Here is a 21,386-nt window from a genome sequence, read left to right on the forward strand (position 1 = left end):
AGAGGAACGGTAAAAGGATCTGGGAATGTTTAGCTTGCAGAAAAGAAGGCTGAGAGGAGACTTAATAGCTGCCTACAAATATCTGAGGGGCTGTCACAGTGCAGAGGGATCAGCCCTATTCTCATTTGTACAAGGAAAGACCAGAAGCAATGGGATGAAACTGAAAGGGAGGAGACACAGATAAGATATTAGACAGTGAGGGGGATCAATGAGTGGAGCAGGTTACCACAGGAGGTGGTGAGTTCTCCTTCAATGGAAGTGTTCAAACAAAGGCTGGACAGACATCTGTCTGGGATGAGTTAGTGAATCCTGCACTGAGCAGGGGGTTGGACCCGATGACCCTGGAGGTCCCTTCCAACCCTACCATTCTATGATTCTATCACACTTCTGCTGGGACACAAGCATGGTGTCCAGGGAGAGCGGTTTAGTACTGGCCTGTTCCACTAAACACTCATATACATACAGACACACACAGCTTGGCAGATTTTCTATTGCAAATGCGCCGGTTTTCTGGTGCAGATTGCACCAAGAAACTGTCTTGCATACCTTGAACCACATTTATTACGGATTTTAGACACTTTTAGATGCTTTTTCTGTTTGATGACGGGGTGTGGTCAAAATGTGATGCTGTGCAGTAAAAAACACCACAACTTTGTTGTAAACTAAGCCAACTAGTAGGTGGTATAAAGTTAGACAACGGTATCTAATGATACTCCAGAATTGCCATTCAGCATGAGCCACTGTGATTAATCTGCCATATTTGAAGACTGTGTATTCTTAAATTTGCACTGTCTAACTGTTAGATAGGATTAGTAAATCTGCCCCAACATATCTTGTTTAGTTGCTACAGCATGCATATGCCCACTTTGAGACATTCCCATTTTGCTGTAGGGTTCTTTGATTTCTGTGTATTACCTTGCTTGTACCAAAGCCATGATAAAAAGGTAGATAGCAGTGCCAGCCTAACATAAGCAGGTCTCTCTCCTGCCTAGGGGAAGTGCTTCATGCCCACCCTATATCTAAAGTGAGGAAATGGTAGATGAGAGACACTCATTCTGTTATCAGATGGCGGCAGCAACTTCTGATATCAAATGACAACTGCTCTGCCTGCTAACAGGTGACAGCCATTCCTTCTACTTTCAGGTGTCAGCTGGTCAGTCAGGTGAAAGCTGCTCTTTCTGCTAACAGGTGACAGCCGCTCCTTCTGCTGTCAGGTGACAGCCTCTTCTTCTTATATCAGGTGACAGCTGGTCCTTCAGGGGACAGCCACTTCTTCTTACATCAGGTGATACCCACTCCTTCTGATATCAGGTGACAGCTGCTCTTTCGCTATTAGGTGGCACCTAGTCCTTCAGGTGACAGGCGCTCTTTGTGATATCAGGTGACAGCCACTCCTTCTGATACCAGGTGAAAACTGGTCCATCAGGTGACAGCTGGTCCTTCAGGTGACAGCAGCTCCTTCTGATAGTAGGTGACAGCTCGTCCTTAAGGTGAGAGACACTCCTTCTTATACCAGGTGGGAGCTGGTCCTTCAACTGACAGCCATTCCTTAAAATATCAGGTGACAGCTACTCCTTCTGCTATCAGGTGACAGCCACTCCTTCTGCTATCACATGACAGCTGGTCCTTCAGGTGACAGTCACTCCTTCTAATATCAAGTTACAGCTGTTCCTTTAAGTAACAGCTGGTCCTTCAAGTGACAACCACTCCTTCTGATATCACATGGCAGCTGGTCCTTCAGGTGACAGCCACTCCTGCTATCAAGTGACAGCTTGTCCATCAGGTGACAGCCACCCGTTCTGCTATCACATGACAGCTAGTCCTTCAGGTGACAGTCACTCCTTCCAATATCAAGTGACAGCTGGTCCTTTAAGTAACAGCTGGTCCTTCAGGTGACAGATGCTCCTTCTGATATCACATGGCAGCTGGTCCTTCAGGTGACAGCCACTCCTTCTGCTATCAGGTGATAGCTGGTCCTTCAGGTAACAGCCAATCCATATGCTATCACATGGCAGCTGGTCCTTCAGGTGACAGCCACTCCTTCTGCTATCAGGTGACAGCTGGTCCTTCAGGTGACAGTCACTCCTTCTGCTGTCACATGGCAGCTGGTCCTTCAGGTGACAGCCACTCCTTCTGATATAAGGTAACAGTTGGACCTTTAGGTGACAACTGTTCCTTCTGCTATTATGTGACAGCCACTCCTTCTAATATCAAGTGACAGCTGGTTCTTCAGGTGATAGCTGCTCCTTCTGATATCAGGTGACAGCTGGTCCTTCAGGTGACAGCCGCTCCTTCTCATATCAGGTGACAGCCACTCCTTCTGCTATTAGGTGACAGTCACTCCTTCTGCTATCACGTGACCGCTGGTCCTTCAGGTGGCAGCCAATCCTTCTGATATCAGGTGACAGTTGGTCCTTTTGGTGACAGCTGCTCCTTCTGCTATCAGGTGACAGCCACTCCTTCTTATATTAGGTGACAGCTGGTTCTTCAGGTGAAAGCCGCTTCTTATGCTATTAGGTGGAAGCTGGTCCTTCAGGTGACAGCCACTCGTGTTGATATCAGAGGACAGCTGGTCCTTTAAGTGACAGCTGGTCCTTCAGGTGAAAGACGCTCCTTCTGCTATCAGGTGACAGACGCTCCTTCTGATATCAACTGACAGCTGGTCCTTCAAGTGACAGTCATTCCTTCTGCTATCAGGTGAGAGCTGGTCCTTCAGGTGACAGCCGCTCCTTCTGCTATCAGGTGACAGCTGGTCCTTCAGGGGACAGCAGCTCCTTCTGCTATCAGGTGACAGCTGGTCCTTCAGGTGACAGTCACTCCTTCTGCTATCACGTGACATCTGGTCCTTCAGGTGACAGCCACTCCTTCTGATATCAGGTGACAGCTGGTCCTTCAGGTGACAGCAGCTCCTTCTGCTATCAGGTGACAACTGGTCCTTCAGGTGACAGCTACTCCTTCTGCTGTCCGGTGGTTGCAGCTCCATCTACTATAAGGTCATACAGCAGATGTCAGGTAATGTTTTGCAGAACTTGACCCACTTACCTAGAATCGCAGGCAGCCTGTCTGATAACCTGCAGATAGGACGCCATAATAAATGCTCCAATAACAAACATGCAGGTTGGCATAACAGATACTAACGGGATGATATTACTTCTCCACTACTATAGATTGCTCTAGATTGAATCTAATTACTTATTGCAGCCCGGTCGTACCTTCCCTAATATATGCCCTGCTAGGTGTCTTTCGTCTCCTTTCGCAGAGGTACGTCTTCATTAGGGCAGGTAGACAGCAGAGATGTTGGCTTTGCTAACTCAGCCAAATAAAAATGTTAAGACGCGGTTATCCTGTTGCAATTAATCACAATGACTTGAGGTCTCAGCGGGGAGGAAGATATCGTGCAGCGAGGACCTTGTGATGTGGATACAGGATTCATGCATGACCTGCTGACTCTGCATATTAGAAAAGGCTTTAATACACGCAGGTGGGAGCCGGAGCATCCTGTTAGATCTTATGATATGTCCCTTATGCGCGATGTAACAGCGCAGATTACCATGGAATTAAAAATGGATGTCACGTTCTGCATACCGTGTTTCCCCGAAAATAAGACAGTGTCTTATATTAATTTTTGTTCAAAAAGGTTTAACTTTTTTATATGTATAGCTGCCTGGACACTATTTAAATTGACTTTTTTAAATTAACTGTTAGCAGGGCTTAATTTTGGAGTAGGGCTTATATTTCCAGCATCCTCAAAAAGCCTGAAAAATCATTTTGCATCCTCAAAAATTCAGGAAAATCATGCTATGTCTTATTTTCAGGGTATGTCTTATTTTCAGAGAAACAGGGTAGATGGTTCAAAGAAGCTCATTCTGATACCGTCAACCTTAAACGGCCCTATAATTTTGTAAGCCTCAAAGATACCCAACACGGTGCCAGCCATGATCCCAAATAGTGCCACAGAGGCCCAACGAGGTTCCACTGGAATGTATTAAAGATGGAGATATATTACCCGCAGTTGTTCTTCTTCACCACCCCTCCGATCCACCGGTTCCAGATCCTGTTTTCAAGCAACCAAGATGGCCAACACTATTTTCAGACTACTTAATCCCCACAGTGCACTATACCTGCTCTCTGATTGGTCAGACCTGCTCATGTGATCAGCACTAGCCAATCAGACAGCAGAGCATAGTAAGCTTTAAGTAGTTAGAAAAGTTTTGCAGCCATCTTGGTGATGATGGATGAAAACAGATTCCGTAACTGCTGGATTGGAGGGTCAGCAGAGAAGAACAACTGCAGGTAACATACCTGTCCAGGGACAGAGTTTTGACCTGAAACCGTGGAATCGCTTTAATTTGAGTTTGCATTGACTATCGGATTCACGTAACTGTATTTGCACGTTTTTTTGAGTCACGTTTTTATGGAATGGGTGTTGTACATTTGCGCGCACATTGGCGTATTTTACTGTATCACCAAAACTCCCATTTATCGAAATGGACAATTAACCCTTTGCAATCCAATTTTGGATTCAGGGTTTCCTAGGGGGATTTCTCTTTCTGCCATTATACAATGGTGCCATCTGCTGGCTAGAGCCAGTACTGCGGCATGTGACATGCTGGAGAGGCCCCCGACAACAGAGCAGCCAGTAATCTACATTAAGAATACCCTGCCGGACGTCTTCCGACATCAGAGCTGTACAGCCTTCAATCAGAATGTCTTTAGACGTCAGACAGTGGATTGGACAAGGTTAATGTAATTAGTTCAATATGTGGAATATAGAACATGCTTCATATTTATATACACGAACAAAGTGCGCAAGTAAAATACGTTTACGTGAACGAACCCATTAAAATCAATGGGATCTATTTACTGTGTATTGTGTGTGCAAATATGCTTGTGTGAATAAGCCCTAAGATGAAATTGAACGTTTCTGGTTTTTTACCGCATCGATTTCAATGGGCCTTGCAAAAAAAAAAAACATTACGTTTTCTGTTTGCTTCTGTTCCATTATGTTTCCGTAATCGGCACAAATAGCACAGTCTACAGCGCAATTTGTTCCGTTAAAAAAAAAGGAAACCTAATGGAACAGAAGAAAACTGAAAGCTCTGCAACTTGTTGAAAACTCATTGAAATCAACGGGAAGAAAACGGAAACGTTTAACTCAGTTTTATATCCGTTTCTCTGCTGCAAAAATGGAACAGAGAGATGCAAATCCCTAAAGGCCCGTATTTCCCATCCGCGTGCCGTCCATGTATTTCAGCACAGCCCCTTTATGGTCAATTAGACTACACAGATGGGAGGATTTTTTCAGACAGACCAATAGCATATCCTATTCTGGTCTGCCTCGCGAACAAGAATCGGACATACAATGTCCTCTGCCCGATTCTGTCTGGGTGCTGTCTGATGCAAGTTGCACTTTAGAATCTTGGGTTCAACTTGTAAATGGGCCCTAATGTAGTGTAAACAGGCCCTCACTTTCCCAATCTACCGTTTCCCTGAAAATAAGACATACCCTGAAAATAAGACATAGCATGATTTTCCAGAATTTTTGAGGATGCAAAATGATTTTTCAGGCTTTTTGAGAATGCTTGAAATATAAGCCCTACTCCAAAATAAAGCCCTGCTAACAGTTAATTAAAAAAGTCAATTTAAATAGTGTCCAGGCAGCTATACATGTAAAAAAGTTAAACCTTTTTGAACAAAAATTAATATAAGGCACTGTCTTATTTTCGGGGAAACACAGTATGTATAAATACATTAGGGGACAAAACAAGGATCTCTCTCATGATCTGTTTTTAACCAGGACTGCGTCGGTAACAAGACTGAGTGAATGGGCGCACGAATTTAACATTTGTGCACCCTTTCAGACAGCACGGGCCCCGACGCATACACGCCGAACCCGCAATACCGTTGGGCTTCCCCTCCCTCGCCGGCTCACCTCCTCTCTCCTCCCATCCGGCTGTTTGCAATGGGAGGGGGCTGGTAAGAGGATGAGCTAACCTACCGCCCCCCTCCCATTGCAAACAGCCAGAGGGGAGGAGAGAGGAGGAGAGAAGTCACACTCCTAAACTCCCTCCCACCTCCCTTCTCCAGCTGCTGTTCTTGGCTCCCATAGGAGCCCATACAGAGGCCAACGTATTCCAGCCCAAAAGATAGTTCCAGCACTATATTTGCAGGCTAGCATGAAAGCTCTTGGCGCTATATTGGCCCGGCGCTTTCACACCACAGGAATACAGCCATGTGATCTGATGCATTGGAATCCAATGCATTACATCGTAGCGTATAAAGGCCGACCGTGTAAACAGCGTCCTATATACGCTCGTGTGAAAGAGGCCTGAGGACGTGGTGATGGCAAAATCGATAGAGGAGTTTAAGAGCGGACTAGATGCCTTTCTGGAGCGCTATGATATTACAGGATATAGACATTAAATTACCAACGGGGTTGTTAATCTGGGTCTTGGAGTCAGGTGGGAACTTTCAAAACGTTAATCCAGGGAGTATTCTAACGCCATTATGGAGTCAGGAAGGAATTATTTCCTTTAAATGGACTAAATTAGCTTCTGCCTCATTGTTTTTTTTTTGCCTTCCTCTGGATCAACAAGGTGAGGTGGAAACAGGCTAAACTGGATGGTCATTGTTTCCCTTCAGCCTAATATACTATGTTACTACACGGTATCATAAGAAAGTGAATATGTCTTTATTACATTTTAGTTTGATTGTTTTTAAAGATACAATCTAGGCAAGAGATCAGACTTGTTTATTATCCTATGGAATATTCCCTGTAAGGTACCGATTGGAGACGATAAGATGATTATTAGAGATGAGCGAGTATACTCGCTAAAGGCAATTGCCCGAGCGAGCATTGCCTTTAGCGAGTATCTCCCCGCTCGAGACGGAAGGTTCGGGTGCCGGCAGCGGGCAGGGAGCTGCGGGGGAGAGCGGGGCGGAACGGAGGGGAGATCTCTCTCTCCCTCTCTCCCCCCTGCTCCCTCCTGCTGACTGCTGCTACTCACGGCTCCCCCGCGCCGGCACCCGAACCTTCCGTCTCGAGCGGGGAGATACTCGCTAAAGGCAATGCTCACTCGAGCAATTGCCTTTAGCGAGTATACGCGCTCATCTCTAATGATTATCTTCCTATGCGTGGTAGGGTCTGGTCAGAGTGGCAAAATGTTATTTAATATTAAAGCATGCGTCCTATTTTCCCTACTGATAGCCCACGGTTGACACGGTTTCCACTTACCGTATATACTCGAGTATTAGCCGACCCGAGTATAAGCCGAGACAATAAGTTTCACCACAAAAAACTGGGAAAACTTATTGACTCGAGTATAAGCCGAGCTATACTCGAGTATATACTAGGTAAAAAAATATATATATACTCACCTCCCAGCTGGCGTCTGTGTCTGTGCGACAAGCTGCTTGAATTCTCCCCGCTGTCCTCTCTGTCAGTGCTGTGTAAATAAGCGCTGTGATTGGATTGAGCGCCAGCCAATCACAGCTGGCGCTCGATCCAATCACAGCGCTTACTTACACAGCACTGATGGCAGGGGATTTGAAAGCCGAGCAGGGAGATGACAGTGGGGAGAATTCTAAAGCAGCTTGATTGGCTGTGAATGATCGAGCACCGGCTGTGATTGGCTGACGCTCGATCCAATCACAGCTCTTACTTACACAGCGCTGATGGTGGGGATGACAGAGCGAAGCAAAGAGGACGGTGGGGGATGACAGCAGAGAGAATTCAAGCAGCCTGCTGCACCACCGCCGGAGACACAGACGCCGGCTGGGAGGTGAGTATGGAAGTTTTTTTTAAGCCTTGCCTGACTCGAGTATAAGCGGAGGGGGGCTTTTTCAGCACAAAAAAATGTACTGAAAAACTAGGCTTATACTCGAGTATATACAGTATTCCCGTTATACTTGGGAGTATAGAGTACCACAGTTGACTATGTTATTCTTTACTTCCTATTCAACGGAAACGAACACAAACCCTATAGTTCTGTTTGGGGTTCCATCACAATGCTGTTTTGGACACCTTTGATGTAACACCCAGATAGAATCCTACAGGACAGTGAAAAACGTCCTAACTTTCCCCCCAGCAGTTCCTTTTCAGGTCATAGTTGGCTTTGAAGCACATCAGAAATGATCTCCTTCTTAGAGGAGTCTTAAACTGTGTCATATCATTATCCTTCCATGTTGGCACTATTGACTGGTCAAGAATGATCATTGTGTAGGGTGATAAGTAGAGATGAGCGAGCATACTCGCTAAGGACAATTACTCGATCGAGCATTGTCCTTAGCGAGTACCTGCCCGCTCGGAAGAAAAGGTTCGGCTGCCGACGCGGGTGACAGGTGAGTTGTGGCCATGAGCAGGGGGGAGCGGGGGGGGAGAGGGAGAGAGAGATCTCCCCTCTGTTCCTCCCCGCTACTCCCCGCCCGCCGCCGGCAGCCGATTCTTTGCTCCCGAGCGGGCAGGTACTCGCTAAGGGCAGTGCTCTTAGCGAATATGCTCGCTCATCTCTAGTGATAAGCTTTATTCCAGTACCTCACTTGGTAAGATGTTGGGCGAGTCATTTAGAGGGTGCCGCATTACCCATCAGTGTACTGTTTTGTAGGGTTCATCCTCATACTATACATTAAAAGTCATGTCAGGTTTTCTAAAGATATTGGTACCTATCTGCCCTCCTTATTGATAATCACTTTGCCAACTTTCTACATGCACTACATCATACATTTTTACATAGCAGGATTTAGGGGATAGTATTTCTATACGTTAACAGGTAATATGGTGGCCTCTGGTGATGATGGGTTTATCCATTATCCATGGTGGTCTAGGGTAGTTAAAATGGTTATCTCAAGATATGAACTTATCTCCTACATATGGGTTATGGCATAAATGTCCAGTTGCGAGAGTCTGACTGTTGGGACCCCCATCAATCACAAAATTGGGGAACCTGTGTCTCTTTGAATGAATGGAGTGGTGGCCGAGCATGTGTGTTATTTATTCTCTGGGACTGCCAGATGTTGCCATATCTCCTGTGAATATGGGATAAGTCCAAATCTTAGGATAACCACCTTAAAGGGGTTGTACCAATACTGACTTTTATCACCTATCCACAAGACCCTCACTGATAAGACTATAAGCTATCCTTTGGATAGGTGATAAAAGTAAATCTTTGCACAACCCTTCAAGGGCTAATATATAATATCCTTGGAGGTTCAGGGCACTAAAAGACCTAATGTTTATGGTAGTTTGGGATTGTGAAAGGGTTAAAGGTAGTAGTCTGAGGCTAAACTGTGTATTTATAATTTCCAAAATGTTGTAAAAAAGTCCAAACTTTATTTTTATTATACAGAATTCCAAATTCCCGACCTCCACCCGTCCCAAAATTTGGCTAAATGTTACATTTTGCCTTCCTGCAGCCACCTCTAGGGGGAGCTCACAGTATAAGAATGTATACAGCTACCGAAATGCTAACTAATAAATATTGTACAACTGTATTGAGCTCCTCCTTGTGGAGGTAGAAAAAAGTTTATTATTTTATGGTGTCAGTGTTATGGCTTTTCCAGGCACTAGGAACCCTCTTCTGTCCAGTCCTGGATCGGGGTTAGCACACAGCAAACCTGGGGGTCACAATCAAGTGTGGAATTAATCCGGTCCTCGTTCTTCAAAATCAATTTTCTCCATTTCTTTAAGCCGCTGATTCAATTAGCTATGACAGGAAGCCAAGCACTTCCTGATCTGTGGCTAAGGGAGAGGATGGAGGATGCCATGGAGGTGAGTTTATTTTGTTGATGCTGGGACACAGTGCGGCCTTACTAATTTCTCATGGGGCATAGTGAGGCCTTGAGGTGACTCAGGGTGCATAGTGGGGCCTATAAATTACTTGAGGGGCAGAGTGAGACTATAAATTACTCAGGAGGCACAACAAGGCCTATAAATTACAAAGGGGGCAGAAAAAGACCTATAAATTATTAAGGGGGCAGAACAGGACCTATAAATTATTAAGGGGGCAGAACAGGACCTATAAATTATTAAGGGGGCAGAACAGGACCTATAAATTACGAAGGTGGCCCATCGTGACTTGCCTAAGGGCCCATGTAAACCTGAAGCTGGCCCTGTTCCAGTGCACCCCTGTATGTTAGTTCCTTTATTCTACCTGCTGTTCTAAGGCTCTGCTGTCTTTGGGGGCCCTTATATGAATTTTGCATGGGGGCCCAAAAGATTTAAGCTATGTCTCTGCTCATCAACATGTATTATACTACACATAACTATTTGTTTCCATACTTTATCATCTAATGAAGTTGAACTTTCACTGTCTGCAAATGATTATACTGCCAAGTGGTCGCCTTACAGCCAAGTGGAACACCATTTAGATGTATGACCTAATCCCTCAATGACTCCGAGGGACACAGAGACGATATTCTCTTTGAATGTCAGGAGAAAGGATGTAAGAGGATCCAGGCTTAGCAATGACTGCCGAGGTTGTTCTCCCTACGATCCTGAACATATTTTCCTGGCTTCGCTCCTATAACCGTAACGGAGAGACCCCTCCGGTCGTCTTGTTGCCTTGGAGACTTTGTACACCTCCCTCCAGGCTCACTCAAATATCTGCCGCTGCCGGCAACTCACATGGGATGTGATGCCTTTGATCGTAATTCTTCAAATACTGGAAGCAAACTCATCATCTCAACGTGAATTAATGAGTTAGAAGGGGAACTGTGCATAAAATGTGGGGCAAGGAATGTAAGGAGTCATTTACATCAATCGGTTACTTATATATGAAGGCAATTAGCATTTTTGGTTGATTTCAGACTGCGGTGAAGGTGTTTACGGTGATGTTTTTCCAAAATTTTGGTTATGAGTACAGTCAATTTTGGGCTAACTTCTGGGAATTAGTAGGAATAAAGTTGCAAAAGAAAAGTAAGTTTGGATTACTAATAAAATTTGGTCACGTTGTTCTCTAAAGTCACAATAATATATATACAGGGTGGGCCATGGAAAAGTAGCCCGTCTCCGATCCCGACACCACACTTTTAAGAAAGCTGTCTGACGGTGTGGTGTCGGGATAGGAGGCTGGCTAATTTTCCGTGCCCCACCCTGTATAATCTAACTAAACTCATAAAACAAAGAGTTGTATGAGTACCACTCATGTCTTTTATTGACCTTTTTCCGTCTTTATCCCTAAAACAGATCTTGTGAAATTGTGCCTTATAGGGGTACAGTATGGTGGCACATGGAATGCCTATGGCTCCATAGTACATGATGTGCATGACTCACCGTGCACCCTTGTACACCGAAAGTATCAATGTTTAGATTGTTTTATAACTGTTCATATTGTTACATTGACCTCTCTTAAAGGGGTGGTCTCGCGAAACCAAGTGGGGTTATACACTTCCGTATGGCCATATTAATGCACTTTGTAATGTACATTGTGCATTAAATATGAGCCATACAGAAGTTATTCCACTTACCTGCTCCGTTGCTAGCGTCCTCGTCTCCATGGTTCCGTCTAAATTCGCTGGCAGCTTGCTTTTTTAGACGCGCTTGCGCAGTCCGGTCTTCTCCATTCAGCACGAGCCGCTTCAGTGTGCTCCCCGCTACAGCTCTTCTGCGCATGCGCAGACGAGCTGTCACTGCTCGGGAGCGCGCTGAAGCGGCCATTCTGCACCATCCTCTGTTAGAGGAAGGTGCAGAAACTGGAGCTGCCCAGCGGAGAAGACCAGCCCAGCCCAGCAGCCCCGAGAAGCCTCCCAGGTAAGTGATGGGTCGGGGGGGGCTGCCGCTGCGCCGGGGGGGGGGGGGGGCTGCCGCTGCGCCGGGCTGCGCCGGGGGGGGGGGGGGGCTGCCGCTGCGCCGGGGGAGCTAGCGCTAGGCCGGGGGGGCTGTCGCTGCGATGGGGGGGGCTGTCGCTAGGCCGGGGGGGCTGTCGCTGCGCCGGGGGGGGCTGCCGCTGCGCCGGGGGAGCTAGCGCTAGGCCGGGGGGGCTGTCGCTAGGCCGGGGGGGCTGTCGCTGCGCCGGGGGAGCTAGCGCTAGGCCGGGGGGGCTGTCGCTGCGCCGGGGGAGCTAGCGCTGGGGAGCCGGGGGCTAGCGCCGGTTACCTGCTGTCTGGTCGGCGGCTGCGGGGCGTCTGGTCGGCGGCTGCGGGGCGTCCGGTTGCCATGGAGACACAGCTGGCGGCGTCTCGGGAGCGCGCACGTCGGGCTGCAGCGAGCGACTGGGAAAGAGCCGGCGGCCATCTTGAGGAAACTTTTATAACTTGCTGAAACGCTGGAACGGTAAGTACGAACCAGCTAGAAATGTCATTTACAGGGGGGCTTAGTAATGTGTGTTTAATGGGGGGGACTGGGCAAAAAAAAAAATTAACTGCTTCCTCGAGACATCTCCTTTAACCCTTTGCAATCCAATTTTAGATTCAGGGTTTCCTGGGGGGCTTTCTCTTTCTGCCATAATACAATGGCGCCATCTGCTGGCTAGAGCCAGTACTGCAGTATAGGTTATGCTGGAGAGGCCCCCGACAACAGAGCGGCCAGTAATCTACAGTAAGAATACCCGGCCAGACGTCTTCCAACATCAGAGCTGTACAGCCTTCAATCAGAATGTCTTTAGACGTCAGACAGTGGATTGGAAAGGGTTAATACTATTAGATCTGATTACTTTAACCATTTTGTGTCGGAGAATAATCTATTTTTCGTTTTCCTTCAGCCAGAATGTTTACTTCAAGTATCCCAGTCCTTCTTGGAATATTGGCTCAACTCCTTCTCTCTTCTCCGGTGGCTCTTGGTACAGATAATCGCTCTGCCTTTTCTGTTGCCCGTACAACCAGTATGGAAGGGGGACATGAAATGGTCATTAGTTTTGACAAAGTCTATGTAAATATCGGAGGGGATTTTGACCCCAAAGCAGGTATATTCAGATGTCGCATTCCTGGAGCTTATTATTTTTCTTTCACGGTTGGAAAGTTCCCTAAGAAAAACCTTTCGGTCATGTTGATGAAGAACAAGAATGAAGTTCAGGTCATTGTCTACGATGAGCACCACCACAAAGAGAGAAAAGTTGCCAGTCAGAGTGCAATGTTACAGCTTGAATACGGAGATACGGTTTGGCTTCGGCTTCACGGAGACCCAAAATATGCACTCTATAGCAATGTTGGACCTTATACAACCTTCAATGGTTATTTGATCTACCCTGATACATCCTATTATTTCCAGAGCGGCGGCGATTCCAACAAACTGCAAAACTCCCAGAATTCAATCATCTCTACGGAAGGGTCTTCAGAACAGAATGAAGTCTACAAAAAGTATACAGCGAGTGACAACCAACCTGTTAACACAGACCCTCGGTCAGCTTTCTCAGCTGCCCGAACCGAAAGCCTTGTTGGGTCAGAGGACAAGAAGATACAACATGAACCCATCACTTTTGATACAGAGTTTGTCAACATTGGGAAAGACTTCAACTTGTCGTCTGGAGAATTTCACTGCCGTCTGGCTGGAGCGTATTACTTTTCCTTTACCATCGGGAAAATGCCTTACAAGACCATGTCCGTCAAGTTGATGAAGAATCAGAATGAGGTCCAAGCAATGATTTACGATGACAGCCACTCTAAAAAACGTGAGATGCAGAGCCAAAGTGTGATGCTGCTACTTCAACCTGGAGACACAGTTTGGCTCTATAGCCATGGACATGAAGGCTACGGGGCCTACAGTAATCATGGAAAATACATTACTTTCACTGGCTTCCTGGTTTATCCCGAGCTACCATCCAAGCAACATATAGAAACAAACCCCAAGCCAGAAATTGTTACACAAATTTGATGGGTACCGCGATGGGTACGGTAACAGTGCCAGACTATGACCAGTATACACGATTGAATAACAAGTGGTCTAGGCACGCATGGTGCCATAGAGACAAAAAGCACATCCTTGTATGATCTTCACCCAGATTTCAATCACAATTGTGTTTGTAGCATTGCTCATTGTGTCATAGGTAGCGCCTGCTGAATCATATGTTGCCTATATTTTCTTGAACATTGACCTTTAGATTTCATACAACTTTAGAGAATCACCTGCAAGAGATATCTCACTTGGGTTTAAAATATATCCCTCAAGTTCCGCGAATGAATGTGAGCGTAATTAGCCAACATGGAACACGAAGATGGCTAAAGATATGCTGTTAGAATGGGCCAGCGAGATGTTCTGATCATTTAGGGCTGTGATTAGGAGATCATAGCAAAGACATCCTACAAGTGGAAATGCTTGTTACTGTGCACAGAGCCTTCCTTACTTGGACAATAGGGTAGGACCACTCCAGTCTTGGTGCGACACAACAGGTATGACACATTACCCGATAAAAGGGTCTGTTTGGACCCGAAAAGCATTATTTGCACCTGGAAGAAAATAGTCAAACTTACCTGCTATCCTAGAATCTTCAGTGTTCCTGTTGTGCTGGAGTGGTCTTATCCCTATTGTATCCTGTGAGGCTCCTGGAGGGATTATCCCAAACAACGGCAACTACCACTGGTAGCAGCCCAACTTGAATTGTACAAAAGAGGTTGTAACAACCAAAATAGGTGAGTGCATTACTAACGGAACTGACCATCACTCTTATTAGGGTCCTACAAATGAAGACCTTGTTTCTATTTAACTTGGACAGTGGCTTCCTCTACTCACCTAATATGAGTGGAAAGTGCCAGCAATGCAGACAATTGGTGATGCATTGGATATCTTGCAGGCTTGAGATGGAGATCAGTCATTTTTGACCAATTATGGCCACCTTAAAGGGTCACCATCATTTCACCTCATCTCCCACCTGAATTTTGACGTTCCGATGAGAAACAGATATAATATGAGCTCTACAGTTACAGCATAGAATCGCCACCCAGACAATACCTTCCAATGTGCCAGCCATGTCTTTTACGGTAGCTTCAAAATTTAGGTATGAGTGTAGAGATGATGAAATGATGTCAACCATAAAAAAGTCACACTTTGAAGGGTCCAAAAATGTTAAATATGGAACGGTTGTATAATAGGTTCCTCACAATTTTTAGCTGCTTCAGCTCTCCCTGCACCAACCTATAGCATGGTGGTCACACATAAGTCGTCCACGTGTAATTTTTTTTCATAGTGGCTCAGCAAAGTCAAGAATTCACTATTTTTTACCACTGTTTTCCATATTATTGAAGGACTTTCTGCTGAACAGTGTTTCCCCCATGTCATGGCATAGAGGACTCCACCAAACAACTCCTCATATCTATGTTTCCTACTAAAATTGGTTATCTGGGGAGATTTGCTTACCTTATTCCAGGCTGGCTTTAGTGATGCCAACTGACGTTTCCGATAATGGGTCATGTGATATGGGCCTCTCTCGGTGTCATCACTGGGCTAGAAGTGGGGGTACCAGCACGGCTAGACCTGGACTGGATTGGGTTAAGTATGTCTCTTTGGATAAGTGATGGCATATCCTAGCAATATTCCATTACATTATGATATAAGAATAATCCTTTAAAAGGAAACCTGCCTTCAGTCTTGCGGTTACAAAACCACCTACACCAAAAAAAACTATGAAAAAGTGCACATTTCTAGTTATTTGGTCAAACATCCTGGTAAAATCATACCTTTAAAAAGAAGGCATTCACATTCCCCGCACTGCATGCAAATTTCCGGAGAGTAGTCCGATGGGCTGGCCAGACCGGCTTTACCTCCCTAGTATTGCCTCTCTCTGCTACTGTGACGTGGAGATGTCATCCATGTCATCAACATGGTGACCAAACTAATTGTGGGACCGGAAGTGGAGATTAGCAGCGCATGCGCAGTCGGGCCTACCGAATCTGCCCACAAAAGGGAGATTAGCAGTGCATGTGCCAGTCCTGGAGCTCCTGGCACATGTGCAAGAGTTTGATCTCTGCATGGATGATGGGAAGGATGTCTCCACACTACAGCAGTAGAGAGAAGTGGTGTTAAAGGTGGTATACAGGTCAGCAGGATCGGTCTGGCCCAACCCACCCATCAGACCGCTCATTGGGAATTTGTATGCGGCACGGGAAATGTGCATACCTTCTTTTTAAAGGAACGATTTGACCAGAATGTCTTAACAAAATAGCTTAATCCCTCAATGCACGAATTTCCATGACAAAAAGTATATTCTATATAATCTACAACTGACCAACTATGCCCTCTATCAGCTGCTCTGAGAACCACGTAATGCCGAGGAGTGTCTCAGATCTGTTACACCATGCAGTAGAGAGGCAAAATCATTCCCTTAAGAAATATATAGAAATGTCTTCTGTATCATATATGATACAATATGCAGTGTAGGTTTAAAAAAATGTGCACTACTTCATTGTATTATCACTGTAGGCAGTTTTATAGTCACAGAATCCATATTTTCATTACTGTTTTTGTAGCGGAGTGGCTCTTGTATAGAATCTGTAGTTAGACATTAGTCTATACCACCATTCATGAGCGATGGTCATTTGTATTGTTCATCTATGTGTCAGTGAGCATGTTATAAACCCATGTACTGCATGAGTGGAGTGGTGAACCCAACTAATGTCCCACATTGTCTTATTCACATAAGGAATGCAATAGAATAGGGTCCTGCTGACATATAGCGGGTGTAAGATACAATAACACAATGCAGATCATTCTATACATGTTACGTAATTTAGGGGGAGAATAAACTCATTTTCTATTTCCCATGTGTTTGTCGATTATAAATGTCATTAAGAGTGTATGTTTATGCAAATATGGGTAATTTCATTGAGATGCATCCTCCGGGAGTGATCATTTCTTATGCCAGCAGTTAATTAAACCTGCTAATGAGCACTTCTATTTGATCAACGAGCGGCACAAATAGACAGTGTGGCAAATTCTGAGTCACTGACACCACTTCACAGAAGTTCTGCAGGTGTCGGGATAATTGGGGGTTTTCTGTAGGAGGCTAATAATACAGATACAGCTGTCTTTCCTTCTCACTGCACACGTGCATTTAAAGGGCTTCTATCAGATAAGCAAAACTTTGCAGTTTTCCTTTGGGTACAGTGCCAGGTTTTGACAATAGTCTGTTTTTGGTATTGCGGCTCAGTTCCAATTAAAGGGGTTGTCCCGCGGCAGCAAGTGGGTCTATACACTTCTGTATGGCCATATTAATGCACTTTGTAATGTACATTGTGCATTAATTATGAGCCATACAGAAGTTATCAAAAGTTTTATACTTACCTGCTCCGTTGCTGGCGTCCTCGTCTCCATGGTGCCGACTAATTTTCGGCCTCTAATGGCCAAATTAGCCGCGCTTGCGCAGTCCGGGTCTTCTGCTGTCTTCAATGGGGCCGCTCGTGCAGAATGCCGGATCCATGTAGCTCCGCCCCGTCACGTGCCGATTCCAGCCAATCAGGAGGCTGGAATCTGCAATGGACCGCACAGAAGCCCTGCGGTCCACAGAGAAAGAGGATCCCGGCGGCCATCTTCAGCAGGTGAGTATGAAGACGTCGGACCGCCGGTATTCGGGTAAGTACTACCCGGTTTGTTTTTTTAACCCCTGCATCGGGGTTGTCTCGCGCCGAACGGGGGGGGGGGGGGGGGGGGGTTAAAAAAAAAATAAAAAAACCGTTTCGGCGCGGGACAACCCCTTTAAGTGAAAGGGGGTTTCCCACTACCTAAAAGCACTCTGTTCTTCCTGGTGGCTGCTGACCTGGACATGTGACTGCTGCAGCCAATCACTGACCACAGCAGTGACCTTCTATAGCCAGTGATTGGCCGCAGCAGTCACATGTCCAGGTCAGCAGCCACCAGGAAGAAGAGAGTGGCTGTGTAGCGATTTTAAATGGGAAAACCCCACTTCTTACAGCCTAATGCCCACGTCCGTGTCGGACTCCGCCAGCGGAATATCGCAGCAGAGTCCAACTCGGTGCCCCTTAAAGATCCTATGCGTAATCACGCGATACTTCGCTGTACTCACAGTGGAAGTATTGCGTGATGGACGGCTTCCATTGAATACAATGGAAGCTGGCCGTGCGTTTTTCCGCGGCAATTAGAACATGCCGCGATTTCTTTCACGCTGCGGAATTCCACAGCGTAAACATTGGCAGACAGAAAGCTATTAGATTCATTAGAACCTAATACCTGCGTGAAAAGGGGCAGAAATCCGTCCCTGGGAATTAGCCCTAAGGACAAGAGTGGTGCAATTTTTTGAAGTAAGCGGCCATCTTTATTTAAACTCATGCAATAAGTTTTAGAAAATTGTTAGTGGTAACTTTACACGGGTGTTTGCGCAATTGTGCATGTCTCAGCGCAACATATTTGCATGGTTTTTTTTGCATGGTATCGGTGTATTTCACTGTACTTTTTACGCTCACGGGCTACTTCTTTTGCGCACGGGATACAACCAAGCCCTAATTTAAAAGGCTATTTAGTTTAATGAGTTCCAGATGTGTTTTTTTTTTTTTTCTCAAGGAATTGCGCAGCACATTTGCTCACACACCATAGACTTTTATGGGGGACCTTTGGTGCAAAAAATGCGCACAAAGGTAGAGCATACTGCGGTTTTCTGTGAGCGCAAGAACAGGAGTTGTGAGCGAAGCCATAGAAATCAATGGGTTCTATTTTCTGCATATTGTGTGTGCACATTTTGCACATGCAAATACACCCGTGTGAAGCCATGCTTAGGCCTCTTTCGCACAGACGATTTTCTGCAGCTAGGTTACATGTGTCAAAGAAGCGCGACTATTAGAACCAATAGTTTTTTATGGAAACTTTCAGATAAACAATTTGTATCTGCGTCAAAAATTGCAACAAAAAACATAGGATATTAATGGCAGAATTCAGCAACTGAAATTCCCTGCTGCGTCAAGAAGCCTCCATAGACTCCTATAGCTGGCAAAGAGAGGTTAATTCCCCAGCAGCGCAGATGCTGGGGTTCCCCTGCAAGGAAGAAGGAGGAATTCCCCCATAGTGGGGAAAGAGGGGTTCACCTGCAAGGGGGAAAGAGAAATTCCCTCGTAGCAGGGAGAGAGGGGTGGAACTTTTCATGCAAGATTCAAGATTCTATGACAAATGTAAAAGAAAAAACTCATTAATATAATCCTTTACATGCAAATATATCCAGTGAATTAAAAAACATCTATTAACTACAATGCTGTCTTCCTGAATTGTTTTGGTAACTAGGCCCCCTGCAGGGGAACCTCTCCCTCTCCGCTGCTGGGGAATCCCTCCATCTCTCCTGCAGGGGAACCCCGACATCTGCGCTGAGATGACGGGAGTCCCCAGCAATGAAGAAAAGCCTGCATGCCACGATTCTCCGCGGTGAGCCTATCTGTTAGGTAGGCTCACTGCCGAGACTTGTCAGCACTCCTCCCTCATTCCCTGTGGTGGAATATCGCTGGTGTGGACAGGGGGCCTAAGGCTATTACCCGAGTGTTATCGGTGCTCATGTAATAGTGCCCCTACACTGAATCTAAGATCAGTTTTCTATCAATTAGGGTTATAGAATTATCTAGATTTGGTAAAGTGACCCTCCAATTTCAAGACAAAAATCTATCCCAGGACCGGTGGGGAAGAGTGTCTATTACCTGCCGCTCTTCCCTATTGTCCCCCCAATAAGCTGGTTCCAGATCCCGTTTCAGACGTCCAAAAATATCTGACAATCTTCAGACAACCTCATCCCCTCAGTGTATTGGAAGTGGTTAGACTAGCAATGCACAATACTTGCACTCTGATTGGCCAGAGCTGCTCATGTGATCTGCACTAGCCAATCAGAGAGCAGTGCAGTGTGCATTAGGTGGTTAGAAAATTGCTGCAGTCAGAAATGGGGCCTGGAACCACAATCTAGCTAAACTAATAACACAGAAACAGTTGCACCGCTGTTCATGCCTTTAAATGAGCACGTTGAGTAATCATCGACAGTGCAAGGAGAAAAAGTAAGTGAACCCTTGAATTTAATAATCTGTAAATCCACATCTAGCAGCAATCACCTCCACCAAAGCTTCCTGTAGCTGCAAATAAGATTTGCACAATGCCGAGGAGAAATTTTGGACCATTGGTCCTTGCAAATGTGCTTCAGTCAATGCATCTCTATAACAGGTCTTCTGAAAGTTGTTACATCGAGGTATGGTTCACATAAATGCAGTCTAACTAATAACACACAAACAGTTGTACTGTTCGTGACTTTTATTGACTTTTTTCTAGCTTCATGCGTCTTCTGAAAGCTGCTTACATCAACGCATGGCTCACTCTATTAAATCTTTCCTGAGAACAACAAAGTTATCAGTAACCAGGCTTTACGTACCTTTATTTAATGGGCAAAGCACATGTGAAACCCACACCTTCCAGTCTCATATTCTCAACGGAAGCACGTTTTGCCAATTAAGTATTGGAAAAGCTGTTAACACACTTTCTCTCTGTAGGTTCCACTCCTGTTTTTGGCTTATAAATGCTGACCAAATACTGCCATTTGGATAGGGCCTTAAAGGGGTTTTATAAAAAAAAAAAAGTTCATACTCCTCTGTTTCTTGCCCATCAGTCTCCTTAGCACATCTTCTACTCGCTGAACTTCTGCTGTGCCCCAGGGTCACCTCACCGCACACTGGCCAGCTTGTTATGAAGGCTGCATTCCTCACATTGTGTTCCGGACGGGTCAGTAAAGGTCACATCCCTGTGCTGTAGCGTTCACTGCCTAGGAAGGAAATGTGATCTATTGCAGAGACAGCTCGCAAGAGCAGTCTCTGCAGTAGATCGGCACTTTCCCTGCTGGCCTGTGACCTGTGACATAACGTACATTGTCTGGCAGGAAGGAGATTGCTGGTAATGTACGTAACCTTTCAGGAAGGAGAGGAATAAGCCATGTGGAGGTGAAGTGACCCCTTCCCACCGACAGCAGGGAACAGGAGAAGATGGGGAGGTGAAGATCTGGTAAGTAGACTGATGGAGGAGGAATGGATAAGTATATAATTTTTTTTTTTTTAATGAAAGAACCCCTTTAAGGCCTTTTTACACAGGAAGATTATTGTTAAGGGTTGTTCAAGCTCCCACAGGAAACACATCCTATCTACTATCGCATGGGAAACTCATGAGAGAGGATCAGAATTTCACATAAGCGAGGCATTTTTGCCTGAAAATCACCTTGCATCCGCGGGTAAACCGCATGTTAATGAGTGTGATAGCAGTCCGAGCTTCTCTGCCTGATATCGCACTCACCCGTATACAGTTAGCCTTACATGTATTCAAAACATAAATTCCCTTCTGGAGTTACTTTTAGAAAAGCCGACCTTTCCTGCCCCATTTACACGCTCACTGGACATGTGATTTCTATGAAGAGAGACAGATATGTGGCCGCCGGACACATCATGTCAATCTTTTCTCGGGGGAAAACAGGATTAGATGATTTAACAGTCCAATCACCGGC

At 45.6% G+C, this 21,386-nt stretch overlaps 1 protein-coding gene across 1 annotated transcript; it reads left to right on the forward strand.

Moving 5' to 3' along the window:
• Positions 1–12,700: 12,700 nt before the first annotated feature.
• On the forward strand, positions 12,701–15,625 carry C1QTNF4 (C1q and TNF related 4). The gene has a single exon (XM_066582281.1). The coding sequence runs from the start codon at positions 12,701–12,703 to the stop codon at positions 13,802–13,804; it is 1,104 nt and encodes a 367-aa protein (XP_066438378.1). The 3' UTR covers positions 13,805–15,625.
• The last annotated feature ends 5,761 nt before the right edge of the window (positions 15,626–21,386 follow it).

This window comes from Eleutherodactylus coqui, chromosome 11 (genome assembly GCF_035609145.1).
Source record: "Eleutherodactylus coqui strain aEleCoq1 chromosome 11, aEleCoq1.hap1, whole genome shotgun sequence".
NCBI classification, from domain to species: Eukaryota; Metazoa; Chordata; class Amphibia; order Anura; family Eleutherodactylidae; genus Eleutherodactylus; species Eleutherodactylus coqui.